The 27,573-nt window shown below is 43.8% G+C and overlaps 2 protein-coding genes across 3 annotated transcripts; one reads left to right on the top strand and one right to left on the bottom strand.

The window, feature by feature from the left end:
* Nucleotides 1-1,470: 1,470 nt before the first annotated feature.
* On the bottom strand, nt 1,471-21,584 carry ACER2 (alkaline ceramidase 2). Of its 2 annotated transcripts, none has more exons than XM_075019679.1 (6): nt 21,239-21,584; nt 17,857-17,971; nt 16,805-16,946; nt 14,068-14,205; nt 5,435-5,572; nt 1,471-4,783 (listed from the first exon to the last, which is right to left on the bottom strand). In XM_075019679.1, the coding sequence occupies exons 2-6, from the start codon at nt 17,930-17,932 to the stop codon at nt 4,597-4,599; spliced, it is 681 nt and encodes a 226-aa protein (XP_074875780.1). In that variant the 5' UTR covers nt 17,933-17,971; nt 21,239-21,584; the 3' UTR covers nt 1,471-4,596. The 2 variants fall into 2 exon arrangements, with proteins under 2 accessions (XP_074875780.1, XP_074875779.1); XM_075019678.1 differs by lacking the exon at nt 21,239-21,584 and adding an exon at nt 20,417-20,547.
* Nucleotides 21,585-21,630: 46 nt separating this feature from the next.
* RPS6 (ribosomal protein S6) lies at nt 21,631-26,713 on the top strand. The gene is made up of 6 exons (XM_075019680.1): nt 21,631-21,737; nt 22,588-22,719; nt 23,651-23,861; nt 24,244-24,390; nt 25,614-25,771; nt 26,571-26,713. The coding sequence occupies exons 1-6, from the start codon at nt 21,732-21,734 to the stop codon at nt 26,664-26,666; spliced, it is 750 nt and encodes a 249-aa protein (XP_074875781.1). The 5' UTR covers nt 21,631-21,731; the 3' UTR covers nt 26,667-26,713.
* Nucleotides 26,714-27,573: the final 860 nt, after the last annotated feature.

Here is a 27,573-nt window from a genome sequence, read left to right as displayed (position 1 = left end):
TCAACACCTTCCTATGGTTTTATAACGGGCTGTCTACAACAGCTCACAAGCAGCTATCCAAACAACTTCACACTAATCCACAGAACTTTTATCAAACCCAGGTTTTCCAGCACTTTTATAATAATGTCCTGTCAGACACTGCTATAAATCTTATCACTGTCAAAATCTAACAGTATACTGTTTATTACATAGCCACAGGGGCAGCACATACTCTACTGTAGAAAACTAAATTAGGTAGACACAACTTGCTCTTGACAAACTCCTACTCACCTTTTCATTATATGCTGTGAGTTTACAAACAGTTTTTTATGGTTCCCAAGTTTGGGGCCACAGAAGTCACCTCCATCAAACTTCAAACTTTCTCAGCCTGCACTGTGTTTAACTAACAGCCAGGTGTACAAGATTTCCAACTGCCCCTCCTGCGGAAGTTTCTGCCTTGTATAAGTTTGGAGAAAAAGGCAGGTTTGTGTGTGTTACAGTGATGTAATTCCTCCATCTCTGGAACAGAAGGATGTGAACCTTCTTCCATGTGTAACTGGCTACTGACACTGCAGCTGGTATAAGCTGCAATCATAAGAACCCATCCAAAACTTCAGCACTGCTTTGGTTTCCTTCCTGGGTAAGTTCTCTGTTATTTTAACATGGTTCTTGATACAGCTTGTCTCAGAGGCCTGGCTTCTCTACCTGACCATCTGTCTTGCACAGCTTGTAGGAAATTATCTTTAAGGCTCTTGCCTCTGTCAGATTTGGACAAAACAAGCCAGGAGCTCTGAATTCATCATGATGATGGTCCCCTTGCTTCCATGGGAAATCCTGTCAATAATCTCCAGATAGAGCAGGCCAAGTGACAGGAGGACATATGAGCCAATCCAACAGCTGTTTTTGTCATCTTGCCAACTACAGCCATTAACTCCGAGTCAGTAACATTCTTGAACTACAGCTATGCTTCCACATAAGTTATTTCAAGCCCGGTAACACTGGCTTATGGGTATCTGCAAATGTCTCAACAAAGGTCTTTTATATGGAGCGAGAGGAACTGTGGTAAAAGGAAAGTAGGAGGGGAGGGGCAGGTGCAAGACTACTATACAGCCATTATCCCCCTCCCTAAGTTGGGAGCATGGTCTTAGGTAATGAATAATGAAGATTCACACTTTGTTCTCCTAGATATACTCACTCTGATCCAGTTTTCTGGATTTGTGGAAATACAGGCCACTCATTTTTAGCCATTTCTTGCTACTTGTCCCTGTTGATTAATGAGCTTGCAGTTTTCCAAGTATTTACTCTACTTGCAAAAAATCAGTTTGCTCAGCAAAGTAATCTCTATCTCATTAATTAATGGTCTTCTACCTAATGCAGCCTCCCTCCTCCTCTAAGAGTCAGAACTGCTGTTACCTGGGTGAGGGAGAAGTTATCCTTACTATACTTCAAGGCATTATACTGGCAGCTGCATTCTTCTCCACAAACATGATGTATGAAAAGGCAAACAATATTTATTCTGAATGCAATTTAATGTTGTGAAGTACTACAGGCGTTCCACAAACATTCAGTATACAGACTTCAATGGAGATGGGAAAAAAAAAACCAACACCACTCTTACATACTATTTATTGAGTTTTTAGTGACTGTGTATTGGGCAAGTGTTTGCCATCACTGAGAGCTAAATGTCCTTTCTTAAATAACCTAAAGTTTAACACTCAAGGAATGATGGATACCACACGCCAATATACAGAATCTACATTATGCTCAACACACTATTGCATCCCACTAATTAAGCTAAAATACTAATTGAACCCAAGGGCTAGGAACCCACTTGCTTCCTGCCAGCAAGAGAAGAAAGCATTCTGGGGCTTTAAAGGGTGCATATATATCACTTTATACTCCAACATAATACAGCTACTTGTGTGCATGTCTGTTCATCTGCATGATCAGGGCAGTGCACAAACCACTCTGTATGCAACTCACATACAGAATTCTTTGGGTACTAATGTTAATTGTGAACTGGAACCTTAGTCCAAAGTGCAAGTTGTAAAGCTGTGAATTGGGTAAAAACTGCATGTTTTTTCTTTTTTGAAATAAATGTAGCTTTTGTCAGAACATGCAAGTCAATATTAATTTAATGTAAAGTGCAGTAGCTATATCTAAAAGTGGTGGGCTGCTGTTGCAGTGGAATATCCCAACCAGCTCTACAGCAGAGCTTTGAATATCAGATAGTGAGTGACTTTTGTTCACAGAATCTCCTATGAAGAGTACAAAGGTTAGAGGTTAGTTAATAAAAATACAGGAGATGATTCTTGGCCTGTACCTGCAATCACCTCTGCAATAGCTGAATGCACTACTGCCATTTTTTAAATCATAAAATTACTTCTTTGTGAGCAGTCAGACTCTGCAGAGCAGAAGACAGCAGTTGACAGCAGGCTGATTAGAGCCCTTTGATTCAGAGGTTGCTTTCAAGCAAAATATTAAGTAGGAAGGCTCCAGTCATTTTGAATAGTACATTAGGTCTGCAGTTACTAATTTCCCAAGCAATACTGAAAATAACTTATTTACCATAACATAATAATTTAGAAAACAATATTGAAAAATCTTACTCAAAGTAGGGCCATGTCAGGCATCAGCAACCTTAGCTGAATTCCAGCCAGCAAGCCTATCTGTACAAGGATCTAATCCTATGACTTTTAATACCTGAGAAGTGTTTAAAACTGACCATTTTATAATTAGAGAGAGAGGAAGGAAAACACAGCTGTGTTTCAAAGAGTGACAAAGATTACTGTATGAATTTTTACAAACAAGTTTCTTACAAGAATTATATGACTGTGTGTCCAAAAAACACATTTCTCTCAGACAGATCTACTAGCAAGTGGTACAAATCTGCATAGTTCCACCAGACAGATTTTGCTGCTTTTATGATCTGTCAGTCAATCACTTTGAAGCTCTCAAAAAGACAGTCATATCTCCCACTAATAACTTTGCTTTAAGTGTAACAGCATACACCTTAGCTCTTGTTTTCTAGGCATAAATTTGAATACAAAAGTTATCTGAAAGGTTTTACAATGCTTGAAAGTTAATTCACCCTGAAGTTCTTGTTAAAAGCCAAAGATGATACTGTATAGAATACATTTTCACATTGACAAAAAACAAGTACAACATGAGACTTCTTAGCAAAGCACAGAGGAAATGGTATTTCTTGGTCTAATATTCAAAAAGGAAATACCACTTATTAACAAAAGTGTACATCCAAAGCCTTAATCTACTTACAGTTCTGATATTAGATGGAATGTAAGCAGATCCTATTTTCTCCAACACTGCAGCTATTAGCAGCTACAATTGCTAATATTTGAAAAACATGCCTGCACTGTGCATCATTTTTTAAACAGACCTAGCATAAATTGCTTGCAAGGACCATAGCCATTCATGAACCTCAACTCCAAAGTATAACCTTAAAACTAAATTGATCTAGACACCCCTTTTCTTTAAAAAACAGGGTGAAAATAAACAGAAAACTTGAATCTACTGGTCTTTTGTATGAATGCAAGGTCACATTTCATTGCTCACTGAAATCTAAGTCTTCAGCTTGGTTTTTAAGCTGTTATCTACTTTTTTCCTAAGTATAACTAGAAGAGCACTGGACTAATGTTCATGTTACTTTGCAATGCATTTGTGAGAAGTTAACTCTCAAATTAGACATACAGCTAGGCACCTGCGAGCTTTTGTAGTTTAATGACACTGTCAATCCATGCTGACCTGAGCTCTCACTGAAGTTAATGTTCACACTTCTGTGTGAGCTTCAGTGCCAAATTCAAGACCAAACATGTCTGTAGAGGTAGAGAGGGATTTCTGTGACATTTCTGTAAGAGGGAAATATGCAGCATACAGATGTCCACAGGTCAGTGGAAATACAGAAAAATTCAAAACCCTTGAACTCCTATTTAGTTTTAGGGACTGAATGTTCTGTCAGCTATTCCTGCATTTACACTGCCTAACTACACTGATCCAGTTACCCAGCTGCAAACACTTTGCACTGGTCTCCTGTTGTACTTGGGTAAGCAACCATATGCTCTGTGATCGGATGTGATGCACAGCCAGGCTCCCTGTGTTACACGCCGGGCTGGGAGGAGCAGGTGCTTCGAGCACACTCTTGTGGCCATGTGCAATCACACCAAAATCAGAGCTGAGAAGGACACAAGATGGCATGTAGGCACCTTGGACTGGCTTATTTCGCAAAGAAGGCCTTAAGCCAGAAGTTAGAAAAGAAGTGAATCAAGCACCAGAGGTGACCTACAGCAGAAACATCATTCCTTGACCCTGGTAATTGGAAAGAGCTTTTAGCAAGGTAAATGCTACATTGAAAACACAGTGCAAAACAGAGCCAACCAAAGAAGCTAGTGGTTACTTTAGCATTCAAGGGCCTCCACCTTCCTGCTTCCTCTCTCCTCTCCAGAGAGAGGAAGGAACACACTCACCTCCTCTTTCTATGACACCTTAAGTGCTGCATATCTTAGGAAAAAGATAAAATACAACCCTATTCATTTATCATTATTTAAATACTGTCTGTGCTGGAATGTAAGATGAAACTCCATCCCCATTCCATGGCCAACTTCATGTGATCTTCACAGGTGATTTCTTGTGTGCGCAGAGGAGGGTGACGTAGGGAACCCCAATGAATGCCCATCTTTCACTGGGCCAGAACTTTATGACAGGGCCCTGCTCAGGGATCTCAGAGGCAGCATCGAAGTAAGCAAAGCAGACACAGCCGAGGTACGCCGCAAGGCAAATCAAAATGTGCCTGATAATAGACAAACACCCCCCCCCCCAAAAAAAAAGAAAAAAATCAGTAACATGACTTCAGTAACGCAATCAAATATATCACTGTGTATTAAAATTAGTCTGTCCTTCACCTTCTTCACCCAAGTCCCCCATAGGGTTGCTGTCTGCCCTCTGCATGCAGGCAAACAATACAGAGAATAAGGAAAACTACAAAACTGTAGCTTATCCTTGGTCTAAACTGGCTGCAGCTTTTTGGCCTCTCTGAAATGCTGAGATATAGCACCTTGAATAAGAGAGCACAATTTGCTGGGTGTTAGAAGAAAAAAGGCATCAAAGCCTGCTCCCCCACTTCACGCTCAGTTGTTAACAGTGGAAGTTTAAGCTTTCACAGACGCTGCTTCAGTTGAGCAGTGCTGGGGGATTTTTAGTAACCAGTAGGGCAAGGAATTCAGTTAGAGTTAATGAACTTAGTGTCTGAAAAATCTGACCAGGTCAAAGAGACTCCTAAATCTGCCACCTTGGAGACCATAAAACTTGCTCTGGGCTTATAATCTTACCAGTAGTTCTATCAAGCACTTATCAGAAATAGCCACCAGGCAGCACAGGAGGGTAATGTGGTGAGGATATATCACATTTGAATCAAATTGTGGAGTTTATACACAACACTTACCATACACAGTGCAAATAGGGGAAGTTAAATGAGGACCAGATCTCACAAAACACTTTGTCACTGATCCAGCAGAAAAGTGCTAGCATCCACCAAAGACCTGAAAAGAGACCCAGTTTGTACACGCGCAGGTTTTCACATCTGAGGAGAAAAACACAAGGAAGTTGTTATAAAACAAAACAAAGTTTGCTTTGTAATGGCAGCTTGATGCTTTTTGGCTGTATGTATTTTAGGGTAGGATTCATAGTGCCAGGCACATATCTTTAAAATGGCTCCACCATAAATGTCCTTAACAGAGACTTTACTTATAGTAAATATGGCTCTGATGCAAGCCAGTGGTGAGGTGACAAAACAAACCTTTTAATCAGTAGCTGTGTTTTGGGTATTGTCTTAAATGCCAATGTGCAAGTGGTGGGCAAACATTAAAGCATTCCCGTATCTAGGGAGGGCTATCTAGGACAGCTACTGATTAGTTACACATGCTGTCTAGTAACAACCAGCCACACAGCAAGTGCTGAGATTTGTTCATATTTGTCACTATATAAAGATTAGTAAAAAAGGAACTGGATGAGGGTTTTTTTAATTGGTTAAATTTTTTCCCCTTATAAGTTAGTATTGTACAATGTAACAGTTCGACAGAACTTCTAAGGTAGGAGCCTCTACCCAGAGGGCCCAAAGAAACATGTTTTAGTAGATGGTGCAGGCATCCACATCTCAGACAGAATTCCTCATATTGACTAAGCTGCAGTTGTCTCCCTCCACAAGAAACCCAACTTGTTCATACAGAGGTACACCAGAGACAAGGACAGCATAAAACATTTGCTGGGGTCACATGCAGTGTGGTCTGCAGTTGACTATCACTGAATACAACAGCGGATGCCAGGATACTTGCATAGCATTAGCTGCGCTGCAGGTCTACTCAAAACCTCACAATTTTATTTCCCTATATGATGCTTTGTTTTTTTCTATATCCTGGCACTATCCTAACAACCGTGCAGCTTTGCTCAAAAGAGTAAAATCGGGAAAAAAGAGACATCAATATAAACTTCAGGTCCAAACCCGCTATTAAAGTCAACCATTTGCTGACTACCTACACTTTCTATTTTGGGGTTAGGCCTCTTACTGCCAGTAGATGGAGCTCTGCTCTTACTAATACCTACAAAGTAAACCTAGACCAGGATGTGACCAGCCCTATGTGCCCACCGGAAGGCATGGCTGAGCTCTCCTGCCTTCTGCAAGAACTAAGTTATGATTTGGGATCTTCCCCCCTGCCTTTTTTTGTTCTTGTTGTCATAAGTTCTTGGTGAATTTCCCAGGGATCTGAGAACCATTCACTGCTCTTGGACAATTCTTGCTTCAATGAACAGCTCTTCTCAGGTCACTGATACGGCCTTCCAAAGCATTTCCAAACCTACTAATCAGAGGACAGAGTAATTTGTTTAAAGTGACTTGTTTGAGCTACAGCACAAGAGTAAACCAATAAACCAAATCTCTAGCCAGTATAACAAGGAATACTCAGTCTTCATCAGGGTTACAGGTCCCCGTCTTCTCCTTCTACATCCTAGAAGGAAAACAAGTCAATGCCAAGCACCCCACAATCTCTTCCTTGTCCCAAGGTCTTCAAGGTGGGCTCCTCTAATCCACATTCATCTTCTGTGTCTTAAACTTTGTTGTGTTTTTTAACTCCTGTCGCAGGAGATGGAGTAACTGCAGTGCCTGTCGCAGTGGATGGAGTGGCTGAAGTGCCTGTCATTTTGTTGTCAGATCCAGAGACCTTCTCTTCCCCTGGAGGGTACCAAATAGTGTTTAACAGGGCTTGATAGGCATGGGTCAGGTCCCAGCACATTGCAGTGATTTGCGTGTCTCTGCAATTGCCAGGGTGACAGCATACTTCTTTCAAATATTTTACTTTTTTTTTTTCCAAATTCTGCACTTGTTCAGGGGTAAAGTTCCAAAATGCTGGAGGTGCCCACTGTCCTTGGTACTTGCCCCTATTATCCCATGCACCCTGACACTCATCATTATCCAGCCTCGGGGCAGATCGCTGGGTGATATTCTAAATAGTTGTTTAACCCTAACAAGACCTGAACCACATTCAGGAACATGCTACTTCCTAGCAGTAGGACCATGCTGATTTCAACATCCCAAGGATATTCAAGATCTCCAGAATTGTCAAATGCTATTGTAATTGCCTGGAGGAGAAGGGGAAAGTGAAGAAAGGTGTCTCGCCCATGGACTGGGCTCTCCGAGGAGAAAAGGTAAAGAGTGTAATTATTAATAGTTTCCCACAGATGGCTCCCAAAGTATAGAGGTGAAGACAATACATAGTACAAATACTAGATTAGTCTCATGACCGATAATTTTGTCATACCATAAGCCAGTGTCACACAGCACATCAAAGCAAAAACCTTAATCCACCTCCTACAGATGATAAGCAGCAGCACAGGAACTATATACAGCAAGTAAAGTGATACATAACACAACTCTAAGAACGAGCACCACAACTCTAAGAGCCAATAAATCAACATCATGACCAGCGACTACTAAAGTAATATAATGAATGCTTGTAACAAATTAAATTTAACACGCTCTGGTCAGATCTGTTGTTATCTCGACCCTTCATGCCCCATGATAGGCACCAAAAGGGCTGTCATGGTTTAATCCCAGCCAGCAACTAAGCACCATGCAGCCGCTCACTCACTTCCCCCTCCACCCAGTGGGATGGGGGATGGAATCAGCAAAAAAAAGATAAAACGCATGGGTTGAGATAAGAAAAGTTTAATAGGACAGAAAGGAAGAAAATAATAATGATAATAATAACAATAATAAAGTGACAATAGTAACAATAATAAATAATTGGAATGTACAAAACAAGTGATGCACAGTGCAACTGCTCACCATTCACCTACCGATGCCCAGTTAGTTCCCAAGCAGTGATCTGCCCCCAGGCCAACTCCCCCAAGTTTATATACTGGGCATGATGTCCCATGGTATGGAATACTCCTTTGGCCAGTTTGGTTCAGCTGTCCTGGCTGTGTCCCCTCCTGCCCTCTTGCTGGCTGGGCGTGAGAAGCTGAAAAATCCTTGACTGAGTATAAACGCTACTTAGCAGCAACGGAAAACATCAGTGTGTTATCAATATTATTCTCATACTGAACGCAAAACATAACACTATACCAGCTGCTAGAAAGAAAATCAAGACTCCCTCTCCAGCAGGTCACCAGCCAACCTTTCTCTCTGCTCCAATCCAGTCACCCCCATAGACTTGACACTGAATCACCAGTCTTCTTCCACACAATTCTTGGGCTCATTCACATGAAAGGTGAGCAATGCCTGGCAAACAGGTCCTTTAAAGAGACATTTCACCTTGTGACACTCAGAAGCAATTAAAATATGTATCCCTGGATGAGGGAGCTAGACTAGGCAAACATATTTACGGTGTGCACAGCAGTATGGTTTATGGTCCCTTTATACACCATTGTCCTCGACAACTGACTAACACAGTGCAGCACAGACTAAAAAGCTCTTTGTTCTTTCTGTCTTCCACACAAAATACTCGTCAGCCTGAAACCTGTTGTTCTCATCTGATACATTTACAGGGTTCTAATTTTTCCAACATTTACTGCTAATTGTCTCCATGCTCACACACAGCCTACAAGCCACAGGCTACCCTGCATTCACTGTCAGGGAAGTAGTAATGCCAGCTCTGTCACCAAGCTAAGATTTGTAGCTACACCCTCCCCCACGTATGAGATAATCATCTCCAACTAATCAGTTGGGAGGAGGACAGGGGCAGAGAATGACTCCTGCCTCTCTGTGCTGGAAAAGCAGAACTGCCACTGGTACCAAAGCTTTGCTAAGGGAGCCTAGCTAAGCATTCAGAAAAACTAAAAACATACACAGAGTGCTCTGTCCAGGAACACTTTTATGAACGTGTTGCAGGAGCAGCAGTACACCTGGCTCTGGTATACTGCAAGCTAAAGGATTTGTACGGTTTTCCCTGTAGGGTATTTTTTTCACTCTTGAAATGCTATTTCAGTTGATATTTTAACAGGCATTGGGGATTAAGAAACTCCTAAGGCTGAGCAGAAGGCACCTTTGTAGCTACTGGATTAATGACAGAAAAGCTACCAACTGCCTAATCTTGTTGACAGAGGATTTTCTCCAGTGTCCTTAGCACAAGTAGGTTTTAGGATCTGGCATTTCTTTTTTAAGCCATCTATAAATAATGCTGCATTCAGTATCATCACACCTATCTTTATTATTCAAAAAAGTGCTTCAACTACCAGCTAAACTGTAATCTCCTTCACAAGAAAGGTATCACAATAGTTGTTTTCGTTACAAAAACACCTACATGACTGCTACAAAAATGAATACTCCACCTAGCTTATAAACCAAAATGGCTTTTTTCTTAGGCTGGAATTTTCCAATCCATTTGGCAAACTACCAAGACACAGTCAGAGGAGACAGGGCGTGCCCAAGATGGCTTCAGGGTTGACTGTGCTGCAAACTGTAAAAAAGGCTTAGTTTCTCTGAAATAGTGTCTTTGACGTTTAAAAAGGCTACAAGGAACATGAAGAAAAGAAAAGGTAAGGAGATTTTTTGAGCTGCCTATCAAGTTCTAGAGTGCAGCTACACAAATTCTTTCTTACACTCTTTCATGAGACACCCCAGCAAGAAAAACATCCAAGATTTGGCACAGTTTTATCAGTAAAACTTTACTGATAAATCCTCCTCATTTTCGAGGACTCATGCTTCTACCAAATGGCTAGACAGCATGGACCCCTTCATAAAAGAAGAGGGAAAACAGTCATTGGTCAAAAACCACCGCTGTGTTAAGCATACCAGGCTTAATTCTCTCCCATTAATGCCCAGGCAGATTTACAGTCTTCAGTGAGACACACAACTGTTTGTAAGAGCCGGATGCTAAACCCTGTACCTAAGTGGACACATGCATGAATCAATTTCATACATTTGACAGATAAAACTAGACTGCTCCAGTGGGTACTTGTGCATTCTGACAGAAGAAAGGGGGTGTGTGTTGAGAACACAGGGCTTTCCTGGACTTGTCCAGAGGGCATAAACAAACACACGCAACCGCAGCCCATTTAAGATAAGAGGCTTGGCCTCAAACATCCAGCTCCTTCAGTCAGTAACCATGCATGTCAACATCTGACTAGTTTCAATACCAAGAGGAGAGGACAAACAATCTGCATGTTCAAAGACTTCAAGGCTGCAAAGGAAAACTGAAAGCTTACTTGAAGAAACTGTGTCAATGCAAGATCAGGCACAGAAATGGTACAGATTGTAATGACAGGTTTGCTAGGTACCACCATCACGTACTACAATTTATTTTTATAAATTTAAGACTATATGATGCAGGGTGTACTGCAAAAGACTACTCCAAGGCAGAAAGAGTCAAGCACAATGAGGAGAGCACAGCCTGCTGATCTGTGCAACACACACAGGTTTTCTGTGATCACCCATCATAGAGTCTTCAGTTCCTGCAGTGACTGTGCTTTGGATGGGCTGAGGATGGGCTTGCAGAGGAGACAGGGGACTGCAAAGCTTCCTACCCACCACTGCTTTTACCACAATGAGGAGATGTAATGCAGATACCACCTGAACACTGGCAAGAGACATGGACCCAACGCACTTCTTTTATTTCTCAACAGACATGGACACTGATCATTCAAACTACCGCTGAAACAGACCTGTCAGCTGAGGATCTCTACAAAAGCCATTCATGCTGCTGTGCACAGATCTGTGACATGCTCCTACCCTAATCTAGTCTGAAAGAAATTGGACCCCACCAAGCCTGCGTTTCCACCTGCACCTTTTGCCTATACAATGCACGGTGTTCTCAGTTTAACACAAACAGCAGTTGTTTAAATACCAAAATTTCTGCAAACACTTGTGTTCCCCAGCCATTTGCTATCCAAGGGACTGGGCTGGTACACACTTCAGCAGCTTTATCTTCCAACGTCATGGCATCCCCCAACAAAACGTACTAGCTTTTCCTCAAACCTGTGCAAGCTGCTGGTTTCAGTTACCTGCCTGATTCATTTAGGCACAGGTATCTCCCTTCATACTCTAAGGAATACTTCAAACTTTGAACTAGCTTAACCTTTTAGTCACGGGAATAAGGGAACTGTGAGCAACCTGCGGCAATGAAGCAGGACTCCCCCCACAGCCAGATTTCTAGTTAAGAGAATCAAATACGAATGGACAGACCTGAAGCTAGGGTAAACCTTCACTGCTTAGGGCTCAGATGTCAGCTGAGCAACAATATTCTAGCATCTATCTGCACATGGAGATAGTTACATGCCTGATGATGACTCACTGAATCATACTAATTTGATTACGTTATAATCTCAATGGTTATTTGGCTTGGACCAGCAAACCAAAACATCCACATCCACTTTCTCCCCAATACCATCCCCTGGCAGAGCTTCTTCTTTTTTCTTTTTCTTTTTGTTTTTAATGAAACACATTTCCACAGAAATGAGAATAAAGTTTTACAATTTCTTTGTCTTTCAAAAAGAAGTATGCACCTTACTACCTTTTGCTCTTTTGATCACCTCCCACCCACAATACTTTCTGGCATAGTCTACCCTACCAGCGGTAGGACATTTAAGAACATAATAAATTGAACACTTAAATTAATTTAAAACTAAATTTCTTAAATAATTTAAAATTAAATTCTTAAATTAAGAACACTTAAATGCAGACAATAATAACTCCTCAATCAAGCACAAACGAGGCAGAAAATTCTCTTTTGAGAACAGAGTGGTTCTGATTCACCAGAATTCTGTACAAGATTTACACCAGCCTAGAACAGGAATAACAACAGGGAGTTTGGTCTAACACATCACAAGCCTCAGCATGGAACAGAAGAAACTACTTGGGAGGCTTTTCTCCTTCCTTCCGTCCCCAAATACCTGTTTCACAGAAAAATTCCTGCTGCAGACTGCCAGGACTTGGACGTGTAGCCCCCTACTGTGGCAGTAAAGAATGGGAGAATCACAGACATTTTAAATAATGCTTAGATTATGTTTTTCTCCTGCAAAAAGGGATGACTCCTCTCCTCTGGGTTTACAAGAATATACCTAATTTAACTCCCCTAGGGATCAGCATAGCTTAAAATGAAATCTTTAATTGTTTGCCTTTTACACTTAGGAAGCCATCAAAAAATATCATAGGTATTACATCATCCCAATGCACAATTAAGAGGGCCGTATGTCACTTTAGGTCCCTTTTTAATCACCAATTCAGAAGAAGGTTTATCTCTGTCAGTAATTCTCAGAAAACAGAAGGCAAACTCCACACATTCTAGTAAGATATGACCTTTCAGAAGGAGTTTTAAAAAGCAAGTATCTATAGGCATACCAATTCCCAGATTTGATGCAATAATATTCAAACTTAGGAGACACTATCTGTTCATCCTTTTAAGCTTCTCAGGAGCTCAAGCCTGGAAAACTGATATGTAGAGAGTTCACATAAATTATTCAGTGCCACAACCAGTTCTCCATTTGCCCTGTCAGTAGCTCCTTGGTGTTTTCATCAAAATGAGACACCTCCACCAACATTCTTCAACTACTGACCTTCTCATCTACAACTAACTAATGTGGTATTTCTTGAGTTTCTTTGACCACAGAAACAAATGCTGCTTAGCATGATGTCTAATGAGGAAAGACTCATGAACACCTTTACAAAACATGCTAGCAGAGGCTTCCACTGTATGGAGAAGCAGTGGCAGAATAGGGTAACATAGCAACAGGAGAATCTCTGTTCTAACAGGAGCAGTCAGAACGCAGACAACTGGTCCTATTCTAGTTTCTTTTCATAGACATTTACATATGCAATATGTGAGAGCCAACATAAGTTGTAAAATCCTTCTCAGACACTAGAGAAGAAGGAGAAAGGACAAGTTCGTATGCTGGTATTCATCTGGTCCTTTTTGCAGTGCGTGAAGAGATGCAAAAAACAAAGCCTCCAGACAGCTGCTGGGATCGCTGTCATGGTAGGACTCTTTAAAATGTCAAGATCAGTCTCAGGTTCTTCTATTTACATTCTGCTTTTATAGTTTCTAAGACCCTGATAGGTATCCTCTACAACCTCTACAACCTAGTGATTAACCTTATCTTTGTCAGTCTGACTCCATCATATTATCCATGTCAGAAGACAAAGTGGTATAAGACTCATAGTACAACTTTGAGAGCTGGAACATCTTCCACACATGCTTGGGCCTTGCCCTACATTCCCTATAGTACCCAGACTGTGATCATGAGATCACCTCACCCTTACGCAGACTATACAGCAGAAACGCTGCCAGTAGAGTGAAACCCTTGCCCTGATCGCACAATAAACAAATAAATTTGAGTTAGATCACACTGCAGCAAGAGATACATCACAAGGGGACAGATAATATCTGACCTAGTATAATGGCCTAGGAGAAGAAAAAAAAGCGTGCCAAAAATGTCTGAACTGGCAGAGCAAGTTTATACTAGATCTGCACTTGCATGTGAGAGAAGCATTTCTGCTGCCACAAGCACTGAAGCCAGATCTAGTGTATCATCACACGGTGGCCGAAGGATCTCAGAAGGCAATGCTGCATTCAGGAGAAATGTACTCACCTCTTCAACTCAGCAATGAGCAAAGCTGTGCAGGGAACGCCCAGAGTCATTAGCGAGATGTTGTTGATGGCAGGCTTAATGAAGGCGAGGCAGGTAGTAACTCCAGACAGGACACCTACGGCAGCTTTAAATCGGCTCCTGAATAGGGTTTTGGGGGGAAGAAAAACTGCTTTTAATTGCAAACTTTTAATTACTAAAACCAGAAATCTTATTTTTAATATTGTAACAAAATTTAGGTTTCTCTAGGTGATTATTCAAGAGGTGCAATGACAATGTACATAAAATGGATGTGGATCTTGCACAGATTTGCACGTGCATGCAGAGTTAATCCTGTACACAAATCTTTGCTGGACTGTGGTCTCCTGAAGCAGCCATGTGCATGTATACATCTGCATGCACACACATACTCATCACTGGTTTCAAAATCCAAAGGCCATACTCGGATCTTCCTCCTCCCACAGGAAGTCAGGAACAAGTCCATCTCTGCAGACAGCACTCTACTTCCTCAAAGCAGTGTTGTATCACCATTCTTCATGCTTTTAACATGGATTTTTAGGATATTTTGTTACTGTCAATGCCCCAAATTCTAGAGCTATGTTACAGTCTGGTTTATATTCCTTTCTCTCTTTTAAGCCTTAAAGATACTGAAAACTACAAGGTAAGTAAGAACATTTATTTTAACCAAATTCAACAGTAGGTGAGGGATTCCCATGCTTTTTGAAGATCACTGTTTGGTATATTCTTAGCATAAATAAAATTACAATTTGGGCCTATATAGGCAGCCTGACAACTTTTAAATTAAATATATGTTAACTGTTGTTTAAATTTCAAGTTTGGACTTCAAACAACCCATTTTTCCAGTCTGTGGCAGCACTATGGCAGACAGAAAATTGTCATGTTGTCCTTCAACTACTGGCCCACAGCTTTATAAGGTTAATTGCTGTCCAAGGATGGCTCTTCTGTCCTTAATTCTATGTCTGAAGTAGGGTCTCAGTATACTTGTGCAGCACCATTCCCTGGCCACAAGTGTCATCACCATTACCTAGCTCATTCCATCCGCCTTTTGCTTTAACGTTTCTCTTTCTGCTGAAAGGCAACAAGTTACTGAAGTAGGAAGTTTTGACCTGATGTGAATGCCTTAATGACTAAAGACACCACAAAGTGGTCATGGTAGATAATAACATTTGCAGCACTGAAAATCCAGACTCTGATGAGGATAAAGAAAGTGAAGACCACAGCAGTGAGCACAGGATAGATATAAAGTTAGAGGATTATCTAGGCAAAGCAAAAAACCCCAAAATATAAACCAAATCTGTTCTGGGTTAGGGTTTGTTGCCCAGTATGTCTCTCTGTACACTTAAGAAAGCAATCATGACCTTAACAAGTAACTGCCTTGACAAATTCTCAGGAAGACGTTTTCTGAGCAATTTAGGATAGGGGCCATCCTTCACCTCATCTCAGTATTTTTATGAATCAGTTATAACTGGGGAGATTTATTATTTACAGTTTTAACACTAAATTCAATAGAAACAGGATTTCACCCAGAAAGTGTTACTATTCCTTTTAAAAAGGATAGTTTAACCTCTTGGCCCATACTATGAACCTATCCAGCACCCTATTAGAAGGTAGTGATAGATGACATAAAACAATCCCCTTAGGCTTCTAAGGAATAATTTACATGCAGTCACAGAAATTCTTCAGACTCTGAACTATTCTTCACTTGAACTAAATGTCTAAAAGTCATGCCATTGACCAAAACATCCCAGTAAAACTTGTTTGCTTGTTAAGCTGATAGCGTGCTGTAATAGCACTGGGTTGCAGTTTGTAGAAGTACTAAATTCACACCAACATGACAAAGCCATTAGACTGCATAGACTGTACACAGTAATTCAAGATACACTTTTCTCAGTGCAAGCTATTTTGAGGAACGGTCAATCGAGGCACCAAGCTTCTCTCCACTCCATTCCCAACTTCTGATCAGGCACATGTCAAGGAAAAAAAAAACACAAAAAAACCCCAGACAGTAACAGTTTAAGAAGGCAAGAGGCAGCAGCCTTAGTAATTTTCTGAGAAGAACATTGGTGCTGCAATTCAAACCTCTCCATTACCTCAACTTCTTTACTGCATAAAAGAGCAGTATGTACAAAGATTATAGCACAATTTCTTTAGTGGGGGACAAACCACAACAAGATTCTTCAAACTGGCTACAATGCTCTTTTTTTTTTTAATCCTGCAAGAAAAAGAAAAAAAATCCTTTTACAACAACAATAGGCTTCTGAACAAACACTTAGCCTTTGAATACTTAAACACCATCCTTAACCACTGCCTTAAATATTCAGATGAAAATTCAGCTGACTTCCATAGGTCCACTTGTATGTACACTTTAGGATATACAAAGGAAGGAAAGAGGGTTTCTCTCACTTTAGCCACAACTTATATAAACTACTCATGTAAATGTCTCCCTACAATCAACAAGAACAGGTACTTCCAGAGGCAAGTCACCTCAACCCAAGATCTACGTTACAGAGCATAAACCCCACCATCAGCAACTGCAGACTCAGAAATTCTGAACAAAATGAGCTGAGATAAAAGCAACAGGAAGAGAATGGAGTGAGAAAAGACAGCGGCAACAGTGGTAACGTTGGATCATAACTCAGTGCCATTACGTGCAGGTTTAGGTGTTAGCATAAAAAGTTTCAAGAAACAGGAAAGCGTATGTATATGACTATATTATTACCTGTCATTCCGAAAAACTCTGGGCAGGTATCTCCTAGGGAACCACATGGCCAGAGCACACATCAGAACCCAGAGAATAGCCAGCTCATCCAGCATCTGGCCCAGGAAACTGAGGGTGGCGTGAAAGTAAACAGATCCAATTCCTGGAAGAGTCAATCAGAAGGCAATATGAATAGCTGCAGTACTGCACAGTCCAGAACACATCGCTCATGTTCAGAACTTCATAGCAAATGGTGGATACCATTTGGTCTAGAAAAGGTTAGAAAAAAAGAAAACTGGAAAACAAACACCAACTTTCCTAAGAAGGCAATCCAAATCATCAGCACCTCATTAATTACAAAGCAAACACATTACAAAAGCAGTAGCTAAAGATGCCAGCTCCTACTAGAAAAGTAGATGCATGTGAAAAAATATCAGGTGGTAAAGTTAAATGCAAAACCAATTAAGAAATAAAAGCCAAACGCTGCTTTTGAATTTTCTCAATAGCACAACAATGGGTAAGGCAAAGATAAAATGCAGCATCTGATGACTAGTCCGTGATACAGGTTTACAAGTAGAAAGTGTCACCCTGCCCCACAGGGCTCTGATTATCCCTTTAAAAGTTCCCAGTGCCTCCAGGAATAAAAAAGCTTAAGAACCTCATATCTACAAAATAGCTAAGCCTTTGGGCCTTCTCACTACAATGCAAAACCTGCTATCCTCTTCAGTTGTGCTGGGCACTTTCAGCTCTCATTTAAGCAAGAACAGAGGAAGGAGGGTCAGCACTGCTGTAGAGTAAGCCCAGATATAAACAAAGAAGTTATGCAAAGGAAGGACAGGAAGGGAACAGAACTAAGGAACAGAACTAGGGCCAAAGCTCCCACCAAGCTCAGACTGCAAGAGGTATCTTCCTTTCAGAAACTATGGCTGCTTCAGCTTCAAGCAACTACAAGCAAACTCCTCCTTAGACGTCAGGATTGCTTTGTTTTGCAAAACAATCAAGTGCAAGCACGAAAAACTGATTTCCTCTCTCAGTTCATGCATGAGCAGGCAAACAGAGACTAACCAACTTACCAACCACAACTAGCAGAGTCCATATTAAATATATTCCACTGTTGAAGCAGGTTGCGTATTGACGGAACAAGTACATACATATAGGCGGTAAAACAAAAAACAAGACGTTGCTTATCTAGAGAAAAAAAAAACAACAGTATCACAAGCACAGCAAATAAACAAAACTTAAATATTCTTGGGCTGCCTAAGACACCTATAAAGATGTTGTGTCATCCAGTGAAGCCTCAACTCAACAAATTATGGCCCTCAGTTTCTGCCAAAGTTGAGCTTTTTTTGCAAAGCATCAACTTGCTTTGTTTAACATTATTAAACTAGTAACAGCATAAAAACTTTAAGCAACTGTCATGGTTTAACCCCAGCCAGCAACTAAACACCATGTAGACGCACCAACCCAACGACCCAGTGGGATGGGGGAGGGAATTGGGAAAAGAAGTAAAACTAGTGGGTTGAGATAAGAACAGTTTATTAAGGCAGAAAGGAAGAAAATAATGATGATAGTAGTAACAATAAGAATAACAAAAGATTTGGAATGTACAAAACAAGTGATGCACAATGCAATTGCTCACCACCTCCTGACCAATGCCCAGTTAGCTCCCAAGCAGTGATCTGCCCCCCAGGTCAACTCCCCAAGTTTATATACTAGGCATGACGTCGCATGGTACAGAATATCCCTTTGGCTAGTTAGGCTCAGCTGTCCTGGCTGTGTCCCCTCTTGCCTTCTTGCTGGCTGGGTGTGAGAAGCTGAAAAATCCTTGACTTGGTATAAACGCTACTTAGCAACAACTGAAAACATCAGTGTGTTATCAAAGTTATTCTCAGACTGAATCCAAAACATAACACTATGCCAGCTGCTAGAAAGAAGAGAGACTAAACACGACTACCCTCAATGCAGCCTCTTTTTTTTCCCCTTTCAGTGTACAGTTCGCCGATTTGTACACAGCTGCCGCAATACAGTGGGCTTTGGGGCAAACTTTTTGCTGCATCTGTTAACCTGTCTGGACCCTGAGTTATTCCTGTGGACATACCTGCAGCTCCTAACATTTTGCAAACTTCTGCAACACTGCTAATCAGCTCAGTACAGTCAGAAGGATACCCATCCCCCCACATAGCTGGCTCCAAAACACACTTGCTGTCTTCAAGAAACTTATTCACCCCAACCTTTTCCTCCCTTTGTTTTTGGTTCTTGCACAGTGACATCACACACAAAGAAAAGCAGACAGTTTCCCCCAAACACCCTCAGAGTTCCCCCAATGGCACAGGCTATCCATCACCCAGACAAATTTGGCAGCAAATTACAAGAAAAAACAATCGGTTAGCAATGTACACCGTGCACTGTGGAATTACTAGCTCTCTATGTGCAGCACCCCCACATGATACACACTGCACTGAGTGAAGCCAGACACCTACTTCTTTCTTCCACTGGATGTTAGCAGTCAAAGAAACAGCTTGAAAGGGAAAGACAGCTCAGATAAAGATGGAAATTGGGAGAAAAAACCTAAGAGACCACTTTAAAGTAAAAAAAGAGGGAAGGCAGAAGCACCAGCTCCTTATTCGTGCACACACCACCTCCTGCAGAACAGAAAATACATAGGGCATTTGTAGGGTTCACTCCTGGACATGTGTCCTTCGTGGAAAGGCAAACTACCAGAAAGTCCAATGCATTATCTCACTCTCGTGGACCTATTTGTCATTGCAATTCTTTACATCAACAGGATGTCAGCAGCATTGCTCCCCTTCCAAGATGTGTAGTATAGGGCAGTCTGGCTCCGTTGCTGGGGCTGTATTTTCCCAAGTTCTCTCCAGCAGCTGAGAGGTATTGGGATGGTGTGAGAGAATTCAAGGGTGAACCACGGCTTAGTGGAAGGAAGCAATAATTACATTAGTCCTCTTCCCTCTCCTTCCTTTCTGGAGCTACTTTCTCAGACAGACATCTCTTCTTCTCCAAAAAGTACACTGCTGACTTCATCCTGCAACTCAAGTCAAATTGTTCTTGAAAGCTTTGCCTTCTTGGAGCCAAACCTACCTGCATGAAGCCCCATTTTGCCTCCAAACACTAAGGTGTTTTTTTGCTTGATCCATCACTGCCTTGCACGCCGTCAAGCGCCTGACACCTGTGCAAAGGGGTACCTGGTCGCAGGCAATGCACCACGCAAAGTTCTGTACTCAGCTGCCGCAAGGCTTGACGCAGACGAGGAGGCGGCCTGCTGCACACTATTTACCCAACACCTTGTCATGGGCCCTCTCCAGACCTCCCGATGTTATACCTACACCACCAAACCGCTCATTTTTCTTTAATTTTAGGTGTACCAGGGACTGGAGAAGGAAGAAGTAGGCAGCGACAAAAGGGCATTCTCCAGCCCCAGTAGGAGACGGACTCTGTAGGCAGCAGGAGCCCCCAGGGCTCCAGTGGGACCACCCGCCCGCCGGCCCGCCACGCCACGCTCGCCCACCCGCCGCTCCGCAACCGGGGCTGCCGCCGAGCACGGCCGGCGCCGGCACCCCCCACCCCGGCGCCTTGTCTCCGACCCCCGGCGCCGAGCCGGCCGCCGCCTCCACGCACCGTGTTGTAGAACTCGGCGATGGCGGGCACGATGGTGTAGTTGTCCTCGCACCAGTCCACCTCCGAGCTGCCGGCCCGCAGCTGGTCCCACCACAGCTGCGCACCCATGGCGCCGGCCCGGCGGCGGCAACGCCGCGGGGTGCCCGCCCCAGCCTCCCTCCCCCTCCCCTTCCCGCCCGCCTCCCGCCGCGCCTCGGGCCTGCCTGAGGAGCGGCCGCGGCGGCAAATGGCCGCCACAGGCTTTCCGCGGGGGCCGGGGCGTCAGCCCGGGGGGGAGCCCCGCCAGCCGGGCGGGCTGAGGCGCTTCTTGCCTCTTCTCCCGGCAGCTCTGAGGAGCCAGCTTTCCTAAACCGGGCGCTCCCTCCCTCGCACGCCTTGGAAATACGGGCTCAGACAGCCTGATGGACACAAGCGGCAGCTTCCCGCGTTGTCCCGCGTGGCGGGCGACACGGGCGGGGGAGCGCCGCCATCACCGCCACTGCGCCGGTGCTTTGTTTTTTTTTTTGCAGGCGCTGAAGAGCTGCACCGGCGACGGCGGCAGCCGGCCGGCGGCGCGCCTCACGCCCTCCCTGTGCAGCGCAAGAGGCCGATACGGACCGCGCTCTCAGTCCGCCCAAGTGCCGGGGACTCTCTCGCCTGCCAGCGGGCGCCCGCCGTTCCGCCGCGGCCTTCTCCGGCCGGGCCGGCGCCCGGCACGGACAGCTGGCACGGCTCCCGCCCCGCGCCGCCGTCACAGGCAGCACGTCCCGCGGGCGTGGGAGCTGGCCCAGCTGGAGGAACACCGGCTCTCCCCCTCGCCGCCAGCGGGCGTACAGCACGTACCGATGACGCGTCCTGCTGCACCCTGTGGATGTTCTCAGCTCTAGGCTGGCTACCTCAGCCCCGTCGCTACGGCTCCGCCGTTGCTCCGGAACTCGAGGAGCGCTTTCCCCGTCGTCAGGGAAACTGGCCGCCCACCGCCCCCCCGCCAGCCCCTCAGCGCTGGCGCCCGGCCGGACTGGCCCGCACGGGCGCGGAAGGCGCCCGGCGCTGCCGGCGGCCGCCTGCCACGGCAGCGAGCGGCGGGCGACGGCTCTTGCCGCGGCCCGGGCGGGGGCGGGGAGGGGTGGAGGAGTAGCCCGCCGCGAGCCACCCGCCACACGGCGAACCCCCCTCGCCGAGAGAGCCCCCGCCACGCCCCCCGGCTGGCGAAGCGCCGCTCGTCATTGGGTAGGCCAGTCACGGGCGGCGCCGCTCTCGCGAGACTTGGGGCGGTGTATGTGCGGGCCGCCAGCGGAAGTGGGTCTCTTTCCTGCAGCGGCGCGGCTCGGCGAGGATGAAGGTGGGGTGGCGCCCGGCGGGGTTGGGGTTCCCATGCCGCCAATGGGCCCGGCACCGCGTGCGGGGCCGCTGGCGGGGAGCAATGGTCGCTGGGCGGCGGGGCTGGAGCGGCCCTGAGGGGCGGATGGGAGCGGATTGTTGGTCGGCGCGACATGGCGGCCGCGCGGGACGCGGCTTCTCAGCCGGGCCCTCCCCTGCCCACCTGGCCGTGGAACAGCGGGTTACGGCAGCGGCCGTGCTTCCGCTGAGGAGGCCGCCTGCCGGCATGAGGCCTGCGCCCCCGGTATGGGGGGGGTGGGGGGGGGGCTGTCTGTGAGGCCCCGTGCGCGCGAGGGCCGGGCCCGGGCCCGGTGCCGGTGCCGGCGCCGGCGGGGGAAGTGCCGGGCGGCGTCGCCGACGCTCTGGGCATGGCGCCGGCACGCGGGGAGCACGAGTCGTCGCCGACGGCCCTTGTCGCACGGGCTTGGCCTGCTAACGCGATTTTCTACCGCACCGTGTGTCGCGAAGGGCTAAGGGCTTGCGGAAGGAGAGGGAACGGGATTCTGCTGCTCTCGCCTTGACGTCATTGTTTCTAGTCTGTTTGAAGATGATCGAGCTCCGGCTGTGGTAAAGACAGTTTTGGGTGTAACTGAACGGGTAACGCGGCCCAGCGTGGCCAAGGACAGACCTGCTTGGCTCTCTCGGCTATGGTAGTAACAGGTTAGGGCTAGTAAGCATTCATGTAAGCATATGGGGAATTCCAGCTTTGAAATGCAAAAATGAAGCCATCAGATAAATGCTGATTTTCCTTTAAAATGTCTCACGAGAAGTTTTAACCAAATCTAATCTTTTTTTTTTTTTTTTCCTATTAGCTGAACATCTCTTTCCCGGCCACTGGCTGCCAGAAACTCATTGAAGTGGATGACGAGCGCAAGCTCAGAACTTTCTATGAGAAACGGATGGCCACGGAGGTTGCAGCTGATTCTCTTGGTGAGGAGTGGAAGGTAAGAAGTATGTGTCAGAGCTGTATTCAAGGAGCTTAAACTACAAAATTTCTTCAGTATGTAGTTGTCACGCTAGAGTGCTTGTGTGGTCTACATGTGGCAGGTATGTTGAAAGTTTCTCTTGCTATATATACTGAATTTGGTGATACGGCTAGCCTGTTCTGCTACTTGGATTTGTCTAAGTGCATTTTGTTTTTAAGCTTCGTGTTTAGAGTTTCTTGCCACTCTCTGCAGTAGCTTTTTTATTCTTTATTTGACTGCTGTTTTGGTATTCAGGACAAACTAAATCTGTACCCTAAAACTGCTGATCTCTTTACCGAACGAGTTCAAAATTGCTTTCATTGTGTTTTAAACTGCTGCTGGTGCATGGGAAAAAGCATGTTGGGCCTGTTGGATGGGCTTGGAATAGTTGAGTGTTGATATGGATGGTCCAGCTGAATTTGGGTTAAGTTGATCTTTCTGCTGCCACCTCCACTGGGAAAGCAATAAAAGCCTTACTTTTCCTTTTTACCCATGTGTCTCTACTCCAGACACTCTTGTGTTGTACGCAGATTTCCAGTCCGTGATGAAAACGGGCTTTGGGTAGGTTTAGGATGAAAGAAAAACCAGACAATAGTGGACAAAATTCGGTCTGGTGTAGCTTAAAACTTTTAATGGATAGGAATTTAATTTTTGAATATATATTTGAAGATCAGAAGAATAAACATGAATTCTGCTACGCAAAGGTATTTTGCACATCTGCTAAGTAAAATTCCTAAACCATTGGAGTGGTTTTGCTTAAATAATGTCTGGATCGGCATTAACAGTGACTTTTCCTGAATCATGAGCACAGTGCCTTGTTGTTTTGAACAGTATGTTGTGATATCCACCACTTTGCCTTGAAGTAAGAGATGCATGAGCAACTAAGAAGTGTATTTCTGTGTTTTCGTAGGGCTATGTTGTCCGCATCAGTGGTGGCAATGACAAACAAGGCTTCCCCATGAAGCAAGGTGTCCTGACTCATGGACGTGTCCGCCTTCTGCTCAGCAAGGGCCACTCCTGCTACCGCCCCAGAAGAACTGGAGAGAGAAAACGCAAATCTGTTCGTGGTTGCATCGTTGATGCCAACTTGAGTGTTCTGAACTTGGTCATAGTGAAAAAGGGTAAGACCGAATGAAGCAAAAAAATATGTAGAAGTAAGCGCCTGGAAGGACCCTGCTTGCTGGTGGCTGAGAATTTCTGTGGAATGCATATGCAGTCTGAACTTCAGAGTATGAATGTGTCTTGAAATTCCCACTGAGCTTTATTGTTCTCATAATTTTAAAACTGGTCACTGAAACTTTTATTGCTGCCAACAATCCGATCACATTAAATCAGCAAAGTGTAGCTGGGGGTGTGATGCTATTGGCAGGTGAACCCCAAGTATTACCTAGTATTATCCCAGAGTTTTTATGCATTTTAAACTTAAAATTGAAATTCACTAACAAAGCGGGTGTTCAGTAGGTGCAGGATTAATTGGCATGTTTAAACTTAACATTCTTCAAGGTGAAAAGGATATTCCTGGGCTGACAGACACAACCGTGCCTCGTCGTCTTGGTCCCAAGAGGGCTAGCAGAATCCGCAAACTGTTCAACCTGTCTAAGGAGGATGATGTTCGCCAGTATGTTGTGAGGAAGCCTCTGAACAAAGAGGGTAAGAACTCAAGTTTTTAAATTCTTTGGTTTCATTTTGTTATCAGCAAGGAGGTGTCCAGCCTAGTGCAGTGAATGAAGCTTACTATAGTATTAGATCCAGGAGTTGACTGTCACGGCATTTAAGCTTTGTCAGCTGTAACTTACGGGTAAGAAGTTGAGTTTCTTGGTTGCCCCATTTCTTTTACCCCTCTCTTCCCTTTCACCCCTCTCTTCCCTTTCCATCTACTTTGGCATAATTTGTTTTTAAATGTTTGCTAGAATCAGGAATAATACTTAATAGTGGTTCTAAGAATAATCCAAAAATAATTGTTAGTAAGAGAAGGTTAAATAAGAGGTGGAATGTTTTTGAGACATTTTTATGAGGTGGAGGAAAAAAGCAGTAGAGAATGTATTAAGATTTTTTTTCCCTGTTGCTTATAGCAGTCTCTGAAATGAGCTTTTCTTGGAAGGGCACTGTTTTGCTTACCACCTGTCTTTTGCAGTGTAAAGTTTTAATTTGGGGTTCTATTGTGTTTGATCAGGGAACAGAAGGGGTGAGGATTTTTAGCAGAAAGGACATGATAAAGCTTAGGCACTGTGAAAGTTTGTTGGGTAAAAAGACTGCTATTTTCTGCATCATAGGAACTATTCTGTCCGTTAAAGAATGTGATCCTGGTGGACATCAGGCTGTTGGTTGTGATTCCTGAAGTCAGGCAGGATTGAGTAGTCAAATTTTACAGATGTGTGTGGTGTTGTGTTTTGTTTGTTCATTATGGGCTGTGTAGATCTGGGTGGTTTTTTTTTAGATACGCATGTCAAGTCTATGTAGAATTGTAGAGAGCTTTTTAACACTGAAAACTTGATGGCTTGTTCTGAAAGCTCCATGATGAGTTTCCGTATTCTTTAAACATTTTAAGTCTAAGGGGAATTACTTAAGACAGACCTGCTGAGAAGCTATGAATTTTCATAAACATGCACAAAGAGATGCATTACTTACACTTCATTGCTGATAATAAATCATGAGCATTAAGACTATATCTTGTTAATGCTGCATCTGACAGTAATTGATCATTTTTCCTGCAAAATCTGTCAAGAGGTTGAACTCTGTAAGTTGCTATAATAAGTATACACTAAATGTTACCATAACAGTAAATGGAACTTACTCTTAAGTTTGCTAGATGAGGCCTGAGGCCTCTTTGGAAAATAATCTGCCACTTCTGCTGATTCGTAATGCTTTTTTAGGCAAGAAACCCCGAACCAAGGCCCCTAAGATCCAGCGACTAGTGACTCCTCGAGTTCTGCAACATAAGCGCAGACGTATTGCTCTGAAGAAGCAGCGCACTCAAAAGAATAAGGAGGAAGCAGCAGAATATGCAAAGCTCTTGGCCAAGAGAATGAAGGTGTGTTTTGCCCTTATAACTCAGCTGTATGGAATACCTCATACCCCAGAATCAAGGGATTTGATAAACTTGACTGTACGCTTAGAGGTGCTCTGTACCTAGCTCATTTTGAATAGGAATATGTGAATGTGAGTATAAACATTGCTGGTCAGATGTTTTTGTGAGCATTTCTATCCATTTTTGCCAGTCCTAGAATAGTAGAAATTAACCAGACCAGTTAATTTAACTGAGAGCTGATTTTGAAGAAAACAATGAACAGTTATGGCCTGTGAAGATTCATTTGAACTAAAATTACTACTGCAAAATTCAAGTTGTAACTCAGATGCCCAAGCATTTGAATGATTGTGTGGAGAAATAGGATCTGGATTGGAAGATAACTTGGCAAGAAGTTGTATGTTCGGATGAGTTCGCTCTTGCACCTAAAGCAGCAGTGACTGCCAAAGCAATACTGTTGGAATATTTGGCACAGTATTTGAGTGTTTCATGACTTCCAGATGGAAACTGAGAGTAGGAGGACCTCTAGTATGTTGTGAACTCTGCATTAGCATTTTTACTGTAATTTTGGACGGTAGTCCATATCGTTTAAAGACATGGGTCTGAACAGGTTTGGATACTTGTAAAATTCTTCTGATCAGTGAAGAAGTGAAACTGTATTTTCCTTTATTCATTTAAGGAATCCATTCTTTCTGGTAGATTCCCTCAAGTTGCATTTTCCCTAGATTGTTCCTTTGTAGATGTTTTGAAGTGCTTGATTATGTGTAACGTCTCATTACTCACTTCATGCTGTTTGGCTTTTCAGGAAGCCAAGGAGAAACGCCAGGAGCAGATTGCCAAGAGACGCAGGCTTTCTTCATTGAGGGCTTCTACATCCAAGTCTGAGTCCAGTCAGAAGTAGAGATGCACATGAAGCTAAAAATAAACCCTTTTTGTGGTTAACTTTCAGTGTGGGACTTCCCAGTGTGTATTGTTACTGGCCATCTCTTAAAAGAAATAGTAGTCTAGACTGGTCTGCGTGATGCAGTTAAAGTAGAACTACAAACCTTGGTCTTGATTCAGTTCTCTTCTGAGAACTTGAAATATATATTCCTGTCTTTAGTGAGAAGTTCTACTTTATAATAACCCTGAGCATGCATGTTGTTTTTTCTGTAGACAGGATTTACCTGTAATGGCAAAGTCCTGTGTGACAGTGCAGCAGTGTCCACAGGAACTAAACTTAAGCTAATCTTTAGGAGCTGTGGGTAGAACTCACTTGGTGCTGTTCAGTGGTTGGTTTGTTGTTTGTGGGTTTTTTAATCTTAAGCACAAGATAGTGTTTCCAGTTAAGAAATCATGGCACTTGCTTTTGATACTGAGTGTAACATTGGTAAAATGTAAACCCTTCAGCTGATTCTGGGCAGAATTTAGTTAGATTGAGTCAGCCACTGGAACAGGCTCTCCAGGGAAGTGGTCATGGCACCAAGCCTGTCAGAGTTCAAGGAGCGTCTGGACGAGGCTCTGAGTCATATGGTTTAGTGTTAGGTAGTCCTGTGAGGAGCAGGGAGTTGGACTTGATCCTTATGGATCCCATCCAGCTCGAGATACTGTATAATTCTGTAAGTATTTCAGTATTCTGCTCTTGAAATTGGTACTAAATACTGAGCATGAGTAAGCCAGCCTTTAAAGGTTTGACTTAGAAATTTCACTGAAGGGTAAAAAACTTTACAGTAGCCTTTATGTATTCAGACTGTACTTTGTGCAGGCCTAGTACCTGGTAAGGGTGATGGGAATTCTGCTCTGACTTAAGAATACGTGTTAAGTGTTTG

This window comes from Buteo buteo, chromosome Z, assembly GCF_964188355.1.
Source record: "Buteo buteo chromosome Z, bButBut1.hap1.1, whole genome shotgun sequence".
NCBI lineage: Eukaryota > Metazoa > Chordata > Aves > Accipitriformes > Accipitridae > Buteo > Buteo buteo.
Note: the sequence above shows the minus strand (reverse complement) of the source record. Positions and strands in the feature narration are given on the sequence as shown.

Bases quoted from the DNA above. Each gene is read 5' to 3' on its own strand.
- ACER2 (XM_075019678.1), bottom strand. From the start codon at position 20,524: ATGGGTGCGCAGCTGTGGTGGGACCAGCTGCGGGCCGGCAGCTCGGAG. The intron at 17,972-20,416 runs GTGCGTGGAGGC...TTTTTTCTCTAG, and splicing joins TCGCCGAGTTCTACAACACG to ATAAGCAACGTCTTGTTTTT. The intron at 16,947-17,856 runs GTAAGTTGGTTA...TGACTCTTCCAG, and splicing joins GACTCTGCTAGTTGTGGTTG to GAATTGGATCTGTTTACTTT.
- RPS6 (XM_075019680.1), top strand. The intron at 24,391-25,613 runs GTAAGAACTCAA...ATGCTTTTTTAG, and splicing joins GAAGCCTCTGAACAAAGAGG to GCAAGAAACCCCGAACCAAG. The intron at 25,772-26,570 runs GTGTGTTTTGCC...TTGGCTTTTCAG, and splicing joins TCTTGGCCAAGAGAATGAAG to GAAGCCAAGGAGAAACGCCA.